Source organism: Micrasema longulum, unplaced genomic scaffold, assembly GCF_059751315.1.
Source record: "Micrasema longulum isolate JH-2025_06_02 unplaced genomic scaffold, ASM5975131v1 h1tg000184l, whole genome shotgun sequence".
In the NCBI taxonomy this organism is placed as follows: Eukaryota; Metazoa; Arthropoda; class Insecta; order Trichoptera; family Brachycentridae; genus Micrasema; species Micrasema longulum.
In genome coordinates, this window is record NW_028277389.1 from 62,749 (window position 1) to 78,882 (window position 16,134).

Genomic DNA, 16,134 nt, shown 5'->3' on the forward strand with positions numbered 1-16,134 from the left:
TTATTCATGAATGCGATTTTCAAAAATGTATTTATTATAATAAGAAATACATGATAAGGAATGTAAGGCAAGAATCTGATTGGGACCCATAAACAGCAAATGTTGTTTGTAAACATTCAAAAATACATCCTTTATTTTTTTTGTATATGCATTCTCGTCGAATGCAAACCTGGTAGGTCGATGAAAAAAAGATTTATGCTTCTAACTTTTTTTGCACACATTCAATTTTTAATATCTACGAACACGCGTAGCGCAAAGATCTACATTTCGCTGAAAACCGCACGTAAATCGGTCAAGCTGTTTATTTTTATTTAAACGCCCCAGTGGACTTTAACACTATAAAAAATACACAGACATGGTAATTATTAACTGTAAACTACATATTAACACATTACAACAGAGATGAAGAACATTTAAGAGAAGGTAATATAGAAGTCTAGGCATCTACAGGGCTTATGACCTGTCAATGGCTGGTTTAAGTGGCCATACATCGCATACTGTGTTACACTTCATTTCGTTTTGACACAAAATTTGATACAAATTCTTTGATCCATTTTTTTAAACAAACAAAAATCGCAAAGCTCATAAAAACACGTTTAACCTTAGCAGCTGCCACACAAAAAGCAAACAATGAATACAGCTAAAAATTTTAGCATACTTCAGGGGCATTTATACAAACATAAAAAAATTGACAATCGGGCTCTCCAAACCCGCAAAATGAAAAAATTCCTTTCCCAACAGTATTTTATGAAAACATGTATGAATTTTGCAGAAAACTTAAAATATTATTTATTTATTTATTTATTTTACATAAACGGCATAAATTGCCTTTAACATATATTGAACATAAATATGAAAAAAAAAATACATATTTAAAAACATAACAAAAAATTATAAAATTGCATAACTATAAAAATAGTAACAAGTAGGTAAATACACATAAGCAACCAAAAATATTAACGAAATAAATACATAAATATGAAAAAACAAAAAAAGGAAAAACATTTTTAAATATAAAGAAAAGTTTAAGAATAATATTGCGAGAGAAAAAAAGAAATCAGACTCTGTATATGCCATGAAACACTTTTATGACATCATAACGACATAATTTTTATATTTTTTGAAATCGCATTTAAAGCATTTTAGCAGGGATATTCCTAATACCTCGCTTAGGCTCGGAAAGGTTGAAAATATTTTTGGAGCTTTTTTTTCGTCACTTGAACAATTTACACGTTGTTCCTTACAGCATTTTAAATTATTGCAATTATTACATTCATAGAAAAAGGAGGAAAGTAGACAGTGTGCTGTCAAAATAATTCTGTCCCTTTTACAAAATTAATTTATTCTCATTTACTTACGGTTATTTTTTAATATTGTGTATTTTTCTGCACTTTGAATTTATTTTTTATTTATATTTATGTATCTTTTTGGTTTTCATGTATTTTATTTCTACCTACATATACGGCACATTGTATTCGATGAAGATTTGACCATGATTCAACGTATTATGTGACTATGATATTTTAATTATTATTCTAGATTGTACTCAAAGACTTGCTAAACTTTCTGCCGATTTGCTAGTTTCCTTATTTTGATTTTTAAAGTATTTTTTTCAAAAGAACTATTTCTTTAAATATAATTAATTGTGTATTTTTTCACTACTTATTGTGCAAAAACACAATTATTTTAAAATTTAATTTATTTTCATCGACAAACAAGTGCTAAGCTATTTTTTTAATAAATTCATTGAAAATACTGATATTTTGATGAACCAAAATAATAAAAAAAACCTTTTATATTCATTTTAACCATTTTAAAAACAGTGTAAGGTATCGCAATGTTTAAGAGACATAGCTTTTTATTTTTAAGACATACGCTCCTATTTAAAGGTTGTGTTTATCTTCATTGGAATATAATATATATTATTGCATTTAAAAAAAAATAAAAAAATTGTAGGTTTATGTACTGAAATCATTGCGTAAAATATTTGGTCAAAACTTCCTTGATTACTAAACTTAGCGGCCAAAACAAGCCATGGTTTGACTGATCAAACAGATGAACAATCGGAAAAAGTGCTATTTTAAAACGACTACAATTAAGTCTTAATCCTCACAAAGTTGCACTTTTCGCCAAAGTTCTTCAATTTGATGGTTTTGAAATCCTTCCATTCGCACCTTTGGGTTTTTCTTTTAACACATTTTCTCGCTGTTAGTTTAAGCATCACAATTCTCAAGATTGCACTTTTGTATATATTTTTATTGTTTTGTTATTTACTTTGTACATGGGGGCCTTCAACATCTACGGCATTTTATTTTTAAGGTATGTGTACTTTATTTTATTTTGATTATGCCCTAACCAATATATTTTTTCCAATTATTTCATATTAATACTACTGCACCTCAGTTACGTCAATTCTTTTTTTTTTAATGTTGTTTAACAGCGCTTTAAGGGGTTAAGGATAGCTATTTTCCCTAAAATATAGCTTTCTTGGAATGACATTTGTCAGAAAAAGTGACGACATAACTTTGTAGTAACGTCTAAGGAATTATTTATTTTGACACACGAAAAATCATTTGTATTCGGCGTGTTAATTTATTTGTTCAATACAATGTTTGACACATAAATATATAAAATCAGCTTTAAAACTAAAAAAAACTAAATAAACCTAATTATTAACGACGTTTTTACAAGGTTACATCATTTTGCAAAAACGTTAGAGATGGGACAAATTGATCAAATAAAAATATAATTCCTTTGATTTTGTTCATGAAAAAAGTATAAATGTCTTATTTTTTGTCATAAACACACTATAATAGCCTTGTTTTTGCGTTTTTATATCAATTTTCAGAAAAAAAAGTTTCATTATTTCATGAAAAAACTGATTAAATCGATTTGATCAGTGTTCGGTAATTTTCCATCACTAATGACATTAGTTTGACAGCTGTCATTTTAATCGAGCTATATTTTAAGGACTATAGAGGCGTTTGACACTTTTGGCATACCATTCCAAAATATTTTTACTACAGGAGATTTCACTAACAAAAACAAACAAACCATCATGCCGTTTTCCCGTAGGGGTGGGCAGAGAGGATAGAACGCCCAATCAATCTGTCTTTGCATACAGATCTCGCTTCCTCTATGTGAGAAGAAAAATAGGATACTTATTTTTCATCCGGAATTTAAAAAAAAATGTCAACAATGAGCAACATTATTTTTAAATAAGTAGGCGGTTAAGTGTCAAAAAGAATCAATTTGAGAATTATCCTTTAAATTTCTAAAATTATTTTGCTTTATTTATGGTTAGTTTCATTTGCTTTTCAAATTTCAAAATATATCATTTCATCGGAAAAATTCTTATTGACAAACAATAAACCTAATTAATTATTTAAAGAATTTCTTCCTAATGCCACGAAAGTGAAGCCGCGGGTAAAAACGAATTGTTAAATAAATATATACAGCAAATATATTTTTTTAGTTTATTAATAAAGTTAAACAAAATAATAATATTGTTTTTCACTTATTTTTTTTGCGCCACCAAAGGCCAGGAGGCCCAATTACAGTGGTGAGAAACAGCACAGAACACCCAGGCTTGAGAAAAATCACACATTTTTTTAGTGTTCTCATGGGAATCGAACCCGGAACCTTCCGTTTGTGAGTCAAGCGTCCTGACCACCACACCACGGAGGCCATTACATTCAAGTTTTAAAGCATCAAGACATTTTGCTTACTTCCCCATATACAATTTGGCTTGATACAATTTGCTAAGAAAAACAAATCACTATTTAATACATTAATGCACAGCGCAATCAATTTATCGATACGATTATAAGATTTTTAGTAAAAATCGTTAGACGAAAACCGTATTACCGTAACCGTATTACCGTATCGTTAGACGAAAACACCACCTTGTTCTCCTCTATATTCAAAGTCATTTTCATTAAAATTTCAAATAAAAATATTAATTCTGAACCAAGTCATAAGCTCGACTGTTGACCCATTTAAACATAGTGCTTCTCGGTTACTATAAATACTTTTTAATGGTTTATCTAATATCTATAAAACAAATCATAGTTTACCTATAGTCTTGAAATATAGCTTGATTAGAATTACAGTTGTCATCAAAAGTGACGACATAACTTTGCAATGACGTCGAAGGAGTTATTTATATTGACACACGAAAAACCATTCGTATCTGGCATGTTATTTTTTTTTTTTAAAACAATGCTTGACATACAAATCAACATAATTATATAAAATCAGCTTCAAAACTAAAATAAACCTAATTATTAACGACGTTCTTATAAGGTTAAGTCATTTTGAAAAAATGTTAGAGATGGACAGATTGATCAATGCAAATCGATTGAATAAAAAATAATTAATTTGTTAACAAATTATCAACAGGGATGGAGAATACCTTAAATAAGGGAATATGGATGTCAAGGCATTTACAGGGCTTATGACCTGTCATTGGCTGGTTTAAGTGGCCACTTTATACACTGTGTAACATTCATCATTTTGCCTATGTTTGAGCATCCATATTTCTTCAATTGTTCCATTTGTTGATTTTAGTGAAGTTAAAGAGCTGAAACCTTTATTGTTGTGAAGAGATTCATCTGACTGAATTATTTCACATACTAGGCAACGCCTGAAAACAAATTTTCAATTTTTACACTTCTTCTTGGACCAGTTGGTTTCATTGTAATATTTGAGTTGGATGTAAATATGGATGTTCAAACATAGGCAAAATGGTGAATGTTACACAGTGTGTAAAGTGGCCACTTAAACCAGCCAATGACAGGTCATAAGCCCTGTAAATGCCTTGACATCCATATTCCCTTATTTAAGGTATTCTCCATCCCTGTTGTAATTTGTTAATCTTAATGACTCCCCAGGGGGTAAAATCCAGTCTTTTGTCTACGAACATTTGGACAAACTCAAATATTGTAATTAATTTGTTGTTGCTCATGAAAAAAAGTATTTAATGTCTTATTTTTAATTAAATAATTGTCTTAAACACACTATAATAGACTTGTTTTTGCGTTTTATATCAATTTTCGAAAACAGAGTTTCATGATTGCATAATATAACTGATAAAATCGATTTGATCAGTGATCAGTGATTTCCCATCACTAATGAATTTAGTTTGACAGCTGTCATTCTAATCAAGCTATATTTTAAGAACTAAAGTGATGAAATTTATTTTTTTTAATTTATGTAATAATTTTATACAAAACATATTAGAAAGTGTTTTAAAACATGCGAAATGAATTTCAATTATTTTACATTTCCATATTTTTACTTATTAATTTCATTTTACTAATGAATTATTAAACTTGTGAAATTGTTCGCGCGGGTGAAGAACGCAATTCTGTGTGTGAAATACAACCAGATTTGTTTGATAGATTAGTTTGGCAGCTGTCATTTTAATCAAGTTATATTTTAAGGACTATAGTGCTTAGTTGACGGTTTTTTTTTCTTTTTTCAAATTTATCAAAATGGCCGCCTCTGAAAGTATACATACTCATGTATTTTGAGGAAAAAAAGAGTTTGTTAATTGTTTATGAAGAAAAAGCTTTAAAGTAAACACAAGATAAACGTATATCTAACCCATCTTCTAACATTAATCTATTTTTTAATTTTTTCTAATAATCAATTAAGAAAATTATAATACATTAGCATAAAAACAGGTGCAGTAGCAAAATTTAATACTTAAAAAATAAATAACAAGAACCGCCTTAGCATGTGAACACCAGTGTGAGATTTTCATTGTTTGTAGTTTTATTTGAGTTTGGTTTTTTTATAAAACACTTATTTTTCAAAATTTTCTTCAAACGCAAATCGAAATTGTTAAAAAAATATTTTGGATATTGTAACGCAAAAAAAGCAGTCACCTAGAAAATTTTGTCACATCGGAACTTCTTTTTCTAAGAAAGGTAATTATTTAACATTGGTGTTCAATGTATGGTCCTAATCTCTGGACTAACTGTAAACTATATTTTAATTTTTTAAAAAACGTATTCAGGTTTGTTACTCACGCTGAAGATGGTATAAAATAAGTTGTTTTTTAAAAATGTTTTTAATATTGTCTACAATTGCTTATACCGTAAAAGCATACAACATGAGATTTGAATGCGATTTGAGACGAAACTTCCGCGGCACATAACATTACATTTTTTGTCGTTGCTACTCTGGCAACACTGACAGTGTCCTTCTAAAGTTTTTGCTTCTGAACGTATAATTGCTGTCAAGAGGAAATTTAAACAAAGTGAGTAGTTATTTATTGTGTATGCGGACAATTGGTAGAATTCCATATTTAATTTGGTAATGTATCCAAAATAAAACAAGTTTATTGGCTTATAATTATACTTTATTTTTTATAAAATATACCCTTTGTATATTTTATTTTTAAAAAAGTAGAATTATAATCTAATAAACTTGTTTTATTTTGGATACATTACCAAATTAAAGTAAGTAGTATTTATTGAGAAATTGACATTGGTTTTAAATTCAAATATATTTCTGAATTAAATTTGCCTCTAACTAAAACTGTATTATTAGTAAAAAAAAAAACTGCAGTGATCTAGATCGATTTAATAATACAATATCGTGAGGCACTTTTTCGTAAACAAGTCAACGCCATGTTTAAAACTTTCGGCGTAGGTTGGAAGAGTAAAACTGAAAATTCCCAGAAATGAAAGCATTTTTTTTTGGAAGGTAAATTGAGACTTTATCTCAAATGAGGTGTATATGTCTCAATTATTGAGTCTCAAACCTCTACTGATAGTAATGTTTAATAATTAGGAGAAAACTCAATTATTGTATAACTAGGTACGACTGCAGTAGTTATTTTACTACAGAAAAGTACAGACTGGGAAGATAGTGCATGCATTTTAATATTTTTTTATTGTTCTAGCTTTATACATGTCTCAAATTACACACAGTCTCAATTTTGAGTTTAAAATTAGTTTATTTTTAATGATTTTTGAAAGAGGTTAAATTTGTTTTTTTTTTTAATTTGGTGACAAGTGTTTTAAATTATATTATGCTTTTTAAAGCTGAAAATTTGTTTTATTCAATTTCTCTAATTGTGCATGATATATTGACAATATTATTTGTGAAAACTGAATATTTTTTAAATATTTATTGTCTCACGGTTAAGCAGTAAAATGCTGCATGGAAAACTACGGCGTTATTATTGTGTCTCATGTTTGCAACAATTTGCAGGTAAATTGGGAAAGCAACAAAAAAAATGAAGGATATTAATATGTCCACACATGTGGTATACTTCTGTAATCTGAAACATTTGAAAGCATAATATTAAATATATAAAAAGATACAGTCAGTTGAAGTTGAAAACTTTCTCAAGTTTTGTGCTTTTACGGTTCTTCTTATTGTAGATGGAAGACAGTGCTAAATAAGCTCTTAACGTCACGGTGGCCTGAGTAGATCTATTGTGACGGATCCTCATAAGTTAATTCTCGCCCTCCGCGCCATCAGGCCTTTAAAAAGCCTGTCTGCCTGGCTGTTCGGGTTCCTCGTGTAAACGTGTTTCATCGTCTGCACTGAGAACCTACATCTAGAAGTTTCAAGGATATTCATTCTAGCACGGTGCTTACTCAATCTGCTGTGCCATGTAAGGACTGATTACTTTCACTCGGTTTCGGCTTAGCTCCATCAGGTCGAAAGCAAACCTTTGCGAGTACGCTTGCAGCAGTTCTTTCGCATGATGCTGACCAAATGCTTTTTTACAGAGCATATACTCCGCTTCCAGGCCCGCAACCTTAGTTCATTATGAAGAGCACATTTGAGCAACCCTCAGTGGGACTTTGGGTCTATTGGAGCTGTCTCAGCTCCCTGCATCGGTATGTTATCAACCACGTGGGCTATAGGTGCGAAGGTTTTTACAGTCTCTGTTATCAATATGTATCTTTTTTGAGTGATACCATTTGTGTTGGATTTGTTCCGACGTTTCAGCTATTCTTGCAGGAGCCATCTTCAGGGTTAACTGTGTGTTTTGTAAAAAAAGTATGTGTTTACGTACTAGTAATGTGTACCGTGTCGCAGTCGGCGGTAGGCATTCTTCTATTCGTTTTTGTAGTGTGTAGTTCTGGGAACCATGTTGAGTTAAATTTAAGCCCGTCGTCTCTGTTTATGTTATTTAGGTGTCTGCGTAACTTGGGCACCCTGACAAAACCGCAATAGCGGAGCACTTCATAGACACCGAACATTTTTTCGCCTTGGAACCAAAATCTTTACATTAACCAAGTAATTACAGTACACGAATAATAAAAGAGGCAATTGAATTACACAGGTATCTAAATTTTAAAACCGTTTATTATATTCAATAAAATATTGATTCTAAGATATAATTTATACCATCTTCAACCTGTGTGACAGGCTTAGCGAAAAAAAAATGTAAATACATTATAATATACCTATAATATAAAAAAAATATTAACAATAATTGTCTATCCAACCCAAAGGTGCTGATTTTTTTTCTGAACATCCAAAATGAGTTATTTTTCAATTTCGTTTTCTGACCCCTGTTTTATACCCATCTTCCTTTTGTATTTACCCCTAAAAGTGTTATTTTTTCTGACAAGCGTGCCCTTACCTTGAACGAACATTACAATATTAACCATTTGTTATTTTTTACAGGTTTTTAAGCTAAAACTAAAACATATTTTGTATTTTATATCGCATGTTCACACATCCTCGCCCTGTTGTATCAATAACTACGCAATCTCTTAAAAAATATTCGATTTAAACATGGAAAAGAAAAGGATAAATTTTCAGGAAGCCAAAATGATACCCATGCTTCGTCCATAGCCAACAGCGCCCACGCGCTTCCAATCTTGAATCACATCACTTTTCTAACACTTAAATAAATTAAAAAAACAATATTGCTTGATCATTCTAGAATCGAGTTGTGGTCCTGTGGCTAGTGTCGCCGACTCACGGATCAGAGGTCTGAGGTTCAAACCCTACTCTACACCAACTTCATTTCCATTTTCTGATAGTGATTTATTTACAACTCATTGAAAATGCCCCCAAAATTTAAGTATTTGTGTAAATTATAAGAACACAAATAATTGTTTTTCTTTAATAAAATAAAATTCTGCCGGACAGTACATTGACTCAAATCGGTGTTCGATTAATATAACTTGAAATGAGACAGCATCGAACAATTTGGCGTTGCAAATAACCTACTATTTCTGCAAAAGAAAATGGCTACCACATTGATTTGGTTCCTTGGTTAAATAAATTTTTGTCTGTTTTTCATTTAATAATTTATCTTTAATTAAAATAACATTTTTAAGTCAATGATATGAGAGCGTTAATAAATCATAAGTTATTGAATACAATGTAAAATCAGGTTATTAACTCCTCGCCAGTTTGATATTAATCCGTGTAGGAATATGTATTTGTCCCCAGCATTTCTCCAGTCAGCACTGACCGTCCATTTTGTACCTTAGAGTAGAGCTCATTTGGTTCAATTATGTTTAAGTTAATTAAATCAAAATTACCACAGTTGCAGCATTTTGTTTTACTGATGAATAAAATGAATTTATCATTATGAGAGGGCAATTGAGAGCATTGGAAGCAAAGATAGCAAACTCCCGTTTTGGTGTTTTCAAGAAAAATAACAAAAACTGCTACACCAATGCCAAGGAGTCTTTATATTAGAAATGTTATTTTCACCGAACATAAACTTTAAGATACTAATCAATTTTCTTTAATAGAAACACGAATTCGCTTGGTGTCTTTACGCACTATTTTTGCATGGCCGGCCTTCCGAACATGGAAATGAAATCAAGATAAAAAAGCCATAGAGTTTCGACAAAACATTCAACGGGATCACGTCTTGAGAAGATCTAATTAAAAATCCATGGCTTGTCTTGATTTTAGAAAGGGGCAAAAACGGGACATTGGTGCACTCGGGCAATGGTTTGTTCTATGCTGATCGAGGAACAGCATTTCACTGTATTTCAACCTATGGTTTGGAACGCTGTACTTTATTTGTCCCAGTAATTATGGTGCATCGATCATACCATTTAATATGCTGAATATATAAATAGTCAATTTTAGTTTTACGTTTTTGTAGATTCCAAATATTCAACACTGACTCCATATCAGCATACGAACAGTCACCTCTCTCTTAGCTAAACATCCATGCTTCTTTCGAAGCACACGATGTAATTTGTAATCAAATCAATTAAGTAATCAAAGGTTTGGTTTTGGACCCCTTTAAGCCTTGTGTGGCTACGATGCCACATAAGTCTACCTAGAATACCATACTTGAAGAAGACTCTTATTTTTTTAAAACAATGATGTCGTATTTTGCTATAGCAAGCCAAAATTATTGAAAAAATATTATTAAAAAAAGTTTTTAAATACCTGTTTATTTAAAAATGTCGTCTATTGGTTAACTCTTAGTCCGCTGGGTCAAAAAAATACGCACGTCTACAAAGAATTCAAGACTTGATGTATCTCTCTTTTTTTTAAAACAATGATGTCGAATTTTGCTATAGCAAGCCAAAATTATGAAAAATAGATTATTAAACAGCGTATTTAAATAATCGTTATTAATTCCTGTATATTATAAAATATCGTCTATTGGTTAACTCTAAAAACCCTTTGGCTCAAAAAATTAGGCACGTGAAAGTAGTGGGTCAAAATAGACCCATTTTTAAAGGTTGCCTTTTAAGCATTTTTTAAAGGTTTTTCAATATTATTTTATCTTTGAAATGTTATTTGATTTAACAAGAAGACGTGTAGCTAGGTTTTAATTAATTAATTCAAAATATCTGAGCCCACCGAAATTACTTTTCACGTAATCGACAAGTTTCAATACTACTATGTTAGGATTAATCGGACCCAACTCCGGTGGGTATATTATGATGCAACACGGCGTTAATGTACTGTTTCTTGAGGGATTTTTTAGCTGTCTTTGAAGTTGAATAAAATCCTACGTGTACAACTTTGTTTGTAATTTTATTGGTTGAAACAAATGAGCTCGGCTTGACCTTTCATCGCTATAATGCTCCTGTTTTTATCTTTTCCGCTCCCCTTGCTGCCAATCACACGACGCCTGGACCCTCCACCCCCGGCCGCCCGAATAACCACCGATGATATGTGACAATCCCGTGACAAACCTCCAATTAACACACGGACTATGTACGAACCCAATGTGCTGTGACGGACGCGAATTAACACGCGGAAAAAAATGCAAATCCGATGTGTCGTGACGATCCCCTGTGACGAACTCAAATTAACACCTGGTTCATTTTTGAACTGTGATATTATCGTGCTACTAAAATCCTCATGTATCTATTGACCCCGTGAACTGATTTTAAAACTTCCACCACTGTATTTATCCTCTTGAATGGGTTTTTTTTCTTGCGCTGTGTATTTTGTGTGTCGAAATAATAATTGTTTGGACATTGAGTAGTATGTAGTGAAATGTGTGATCGTAGCTATTAAAACAATTGGGAACATTATGCTGGTGACGTATTTGCTCCAGTTCATGTTTGCTGTCATCGGCGTTCAGCTGTTCAAGGTATGTATGACTTTTAGTCTTCTGTCACAAATGTACGTGTTGTAACATAAATTAATATAAATTCAATTAAAATATATTGTCACAAACTCAGTAATAATACGCCACCGGCTCACAGAGTCGCCCATACGGACAATAATCATTCTATGGTCGATCGGGTCGAGAATTGTGCAAACTGAAATCGTCTGTTTGTTGCTAAACCAAACCAAAATCTGGCACATTATTATTCTATGTAATAAAGTGGCAAAGGGCATTTCTATAAGCGGGAGCGAATTATTACTCTGAGGTCACTAACATATTTATAGTTACATATCATATAAAAATTTTGTACATAAAAATAAATGTCATCGCGCCACTCGCCAGATAGCTGATGGACGCTCCAATATTGCGTTTTGCTGGTTCGTGGAGTTTTGGCATTGCTGTGTGTTATCTTCACTTACTTTACCAGTTTTACCACCGGACCCAAATACAAATGAATGCAATTACCTACCTTGTACTGGGCTTCTTCCAATTTTGATGTTCGAACTTCTCTGGTCGTAGCAGGTTTTGTCCGATCCTGTCAGATTGGCACTTGTCGGTTTCTTGATTATAAATTCACACGATAACACGACACAGTGAATTGGAATGACTAATTGATCGCTAAACTAAATTATTCCCGCTGGGGATATCAAATCACATGTGCATTCGTTGACAGTTCAGTTCTTATTGAGCCGGAGAGAAAAATATTGTACCCACAGTATTATAATTTCAGCAAACGTTTGCTCAATTTTAAAAAATGCCTAAGTCCAATTTTATCGGTTTTGAGTTGGCAACACTGCCGTGTAGATCATTTTGTGAACTAAACATTTACCTAATTAATTTTTCAATTAAGAATACCTATAATTAGTTTTGTATATGAAAAATGATTAAAAAAATATTATTTCAATGTCCTAAAAATCTCTTAGTCCAAGAGTTTTTTCCCTGAGAAAAAATCCCTTAGTCCTTTAAATACTTTTAAAAAATCTCTAAGTCCTTACCTTAGGCTTAAGTCCACTTTTTTACAAGCAATAATTTTGTAACTAAACATGTAACAATTTTGTATTTTTTTATCTTAAAATAAAAAAAGAAGAAAAATGTTACAATCCGTATTTTAAATTTTCCGAAATTCTGTCATTTAACATTGCAGAAACAAAATAAACACTTTAATTTGAAATATCTCACAACTACAAAAATGGACTTAGGCATTTTTTTAAATTAGGCATCTATTCACCAAGGCTCAGTAGGAAGCAATGAATTTGACACAGCAATCTAGTTAATGTGTGCCATGTACGATAAACATAGTACATGTGGCGCAACCAAAGTATATCCTCACTTAAACAACCTGATCACGGCACTTGCCTGTTGGCAGATGAGCGCTCGAAATGGTCTGGTTTGCGAGATGCGTTATCCTTATTTACTTTTCCACCGAACCCTAAATACAATAAATGCAATTACTTACCTTATACTGGGTTCTGGGACCTTTATTGTCTGGAACTTTTGCCACGGCAGTCAGGATCAAATCAGATCTTGTGTCCAGAATGTGTAGATTAGTCAATTTGTCACACAACTTGAAATTCTTTGGGAGAGATCTTCCGGCTTTTCATAGATCTCTTCGCCATTAAAACACAGTGTGGAATGAAGGTAGTTTGGCATGGGTTAGCTCGAAGTTTTATATCTTGATCATGTTTATGAATATTTATTTATTTTCTATCATATTATACACATAAAATTATACATTTATACAACGTTGTTTTAACCATCTGACTAGGGTAATTTACCCTGTTCTAAGCCAGTCAAAAATATTTATATACATATCAAAAACAGTAAGCAATACATTAAAAAATATATAAAGTTATTAGACATATTGAAAAACATAGTAAAATACGTGGTTTAAAAAACATAGTAAAAAATGCAGTAAAAACATAGCAAAAAATGTAGTACAAATATAGTAAAAACCGTATTTCAGAACTCAGTAAAATACATAGTAAAAGAAAATACACAGTAAGAAACATAGTGAAAGACATGGTAAAAAATACATTTTAAAACCCAGTAAATACGCAGTAAAAAGAGGAACACATAGCAAGAAACATAGTAAAAGACATAGCATCACACAACTCGGAATTCTTTTAGAGAGATCTCCCGGCTTTTCATAGATCTCTTCGCCATTAACACAGCGTGGAATGAAGGTGATTTTGCATGGGTTAGCTCGAAGTTTTATTTAAAAAAAAACACATTAAAAAAACATAGTAAAATACATAGTAAAAAAAAAACATACAAAACATAGTAAAGACGTAATAAATAAAATGTATATATATAGTGAGAACACAGTAATAACATTACAAAAGCAATATATATTATTAAACACCATTATTTTATTTCCCTTGTTTGTCTTTGCTACATAGTTTTATGTTCTTTTTGTCAAGTTTCTTGTACATATAACTGTTGTAATAGCTTAGGCTGTATACGTAATAAATAAAAAAATATAATAAAAAAATACAATCCACTCTAATTTTACCGTGCCGTGTGGATTTGGACAATGTGTGTTGAATGGGCCATAGTGGTAGAATATCTTTGTATGGTATGATCCTTTGCAACTGGCAATTTTTTACTTCACAAAGGCTTTTCAATATGATCCCACCACAAATGAAAAAATATAAATAAATCCTTGAGGCTATATTTTTAGAAAAGGTACCCGCAAGATCGTGCTGTTTAGGAATAATTTGATAATCACACGTCTCGGGGTTTTTGAAATTGTGTTGGTGAAAGAGAAACGCACACTCATATGAAGCCAGTTGCATTTGTGCAAGTCAAAAAATATATTTTAACATGTTATTTATATTTTAGGGGAAATTTTTCTCGTGCAGTGATGGGTCGAAAATGACAAAACTGGAATGCAAGTGAGTACTCTTTTTTAAATTAATAACATTAACAATATTTTGTGTTTGTCCAAATTTTTGTAGGCAAGAACTGGATTCAACCCCCTAAGGAGGTTTTAATATTAACATATTTATTTGTTATACAGCTTAAACTGTTGTCGTTTTATTTTAGTTATTGGATGGCAGGCCCTACTATTTATATATCTAGTTTGATAATTTCTATTTACATTCATTTAACTTGTACATCTGTTTGTATTCTAAATAAATATTGCAACAGAGATGAAGAACATTTAAGAGGAGATTATTCTGTATGAGTATTTATTTATTTATTCATATTTTTCGCTTACAAACTATAATTAATAATAAAAATAATGTGACCTCACTGGGGTTTCCCGTGCCGAGGACACTTAACAATTTAGTTTTTTTTTTTATTACATTTGAGAATAAACAAAGAAGACTCACTTAAAAAACAAACATAATTAACAAATATTCAGACAGTTTTAAAAACAAGGTATTTATATACATATATATTATTTATATTACAAAACACACAATGAAAACAACAAAAACCTAACATAAGCCATACAGTTGTGGAGCAGTTGATTCAGCATTGGTATGGGCGAATGAACTATCCATTTTTTTATAGCCTTTTTAAACATTTTCTCATTACTAATTGCTTTAATAGATAGTGGAAGTAGGTTATAGATTTTAATTGAATAATACTCAAAATCCCTTTGTCTGAAAGTGGTATTAGTTTGTATTTGTTTAAGTTGTTTATGTGTTGAGGATCTAGTGATTATATTATTTGTATTTGATGTATTGTGGGGGTTATGTCTTTCATTTGAGTAAGAGTAGTTTTTGAATCTATAAGTGAGTATTGTTTTAGCGTATAATTGTTTTGGTGTCATAAGTTGTGATTTATGGAATATTTCTTCAGTAGATGTCTGTATCGGGACTCTGAGTATTATTTTAATGATGGATTTTTGTGCAACCAATACACTATTTAAAACTGTGTCACTCGCACCACCCCAACCGATTATACCGTACTCCAAAATTGATTGGCACAAGAGAGGAGAGAGGTCCCCGTGAATAGTTTTCGCCCACTAAGCCTAGGTTTACAAAGAGCCTGACTACTGTGTGGAAGGCGAGAGTTTACATTTTGCTAAATCTCCCCCCTCCAAGCCCAGATCCGTAAAGTATCGGGCTATTAGGTAGGGGGCGAGCTCTTTAACATCCACAGGTTTAACCAAGGGTCCCCCGAGGATGAGGCTCCTTTTATGATGTAAATCATCACATTCACATAGAATGTGTATAGGTGTTTCCTAGAGGACATTGTAGATGCCTAGACTTCTTTATTGCCTTTTCTAAAATGTTCTTCATTTCTGTTGCAATATGTTAATATTAACGGCTCCCTAGAGGGTTGAATCCAGTTCTTGTCTACAAAAAAATTGACAAAATCAAAACATTGTTAATAAATCCGCCTGGTCCAAAAAGTATAAAAATTGAAAAATATTTTCAGGCATTGCCTAGTATGTGGGTGAAATAATTCAGTCAGATGAATCTCACCCGCACCGATAAAGGTTTCAGCTTTTCAACTTCACAAACATTAACAGATATAAGAATTGAAGGAATATAGATGTAAAATATAGGCAGAATGCTGACTGTTCCACAGCGTGTATAATA

At 31.5% G+C, this 16,134-nt stretch overlaps 1 protein-coding gene across 2 annotated transcripts in view; it reads left to right on the forward strand.

Moving 5' to 3' along the window:
* Positions 1–16,134, forward strand: part of Ca-alpha1D (Ca[2+]-channel protein alpha[[1]] subunit D) — a 154,385-nt gene that overhangs the window by 53,052 nt on the left and 85,199 nt on the right. For both annotated transcript variants that reach the window (XM_088243056.1, XM_088243058.1), the window contains exon 23: positions 14,420–14,472. In XM_088243056.1, coding sequence (XP_088099182.1) covers positions 14,420–14,472 — 53 coding nt within the window. The remainder of the gene's footprint in view (positions 1–14,419; positions 14,473–16,134) is intronic.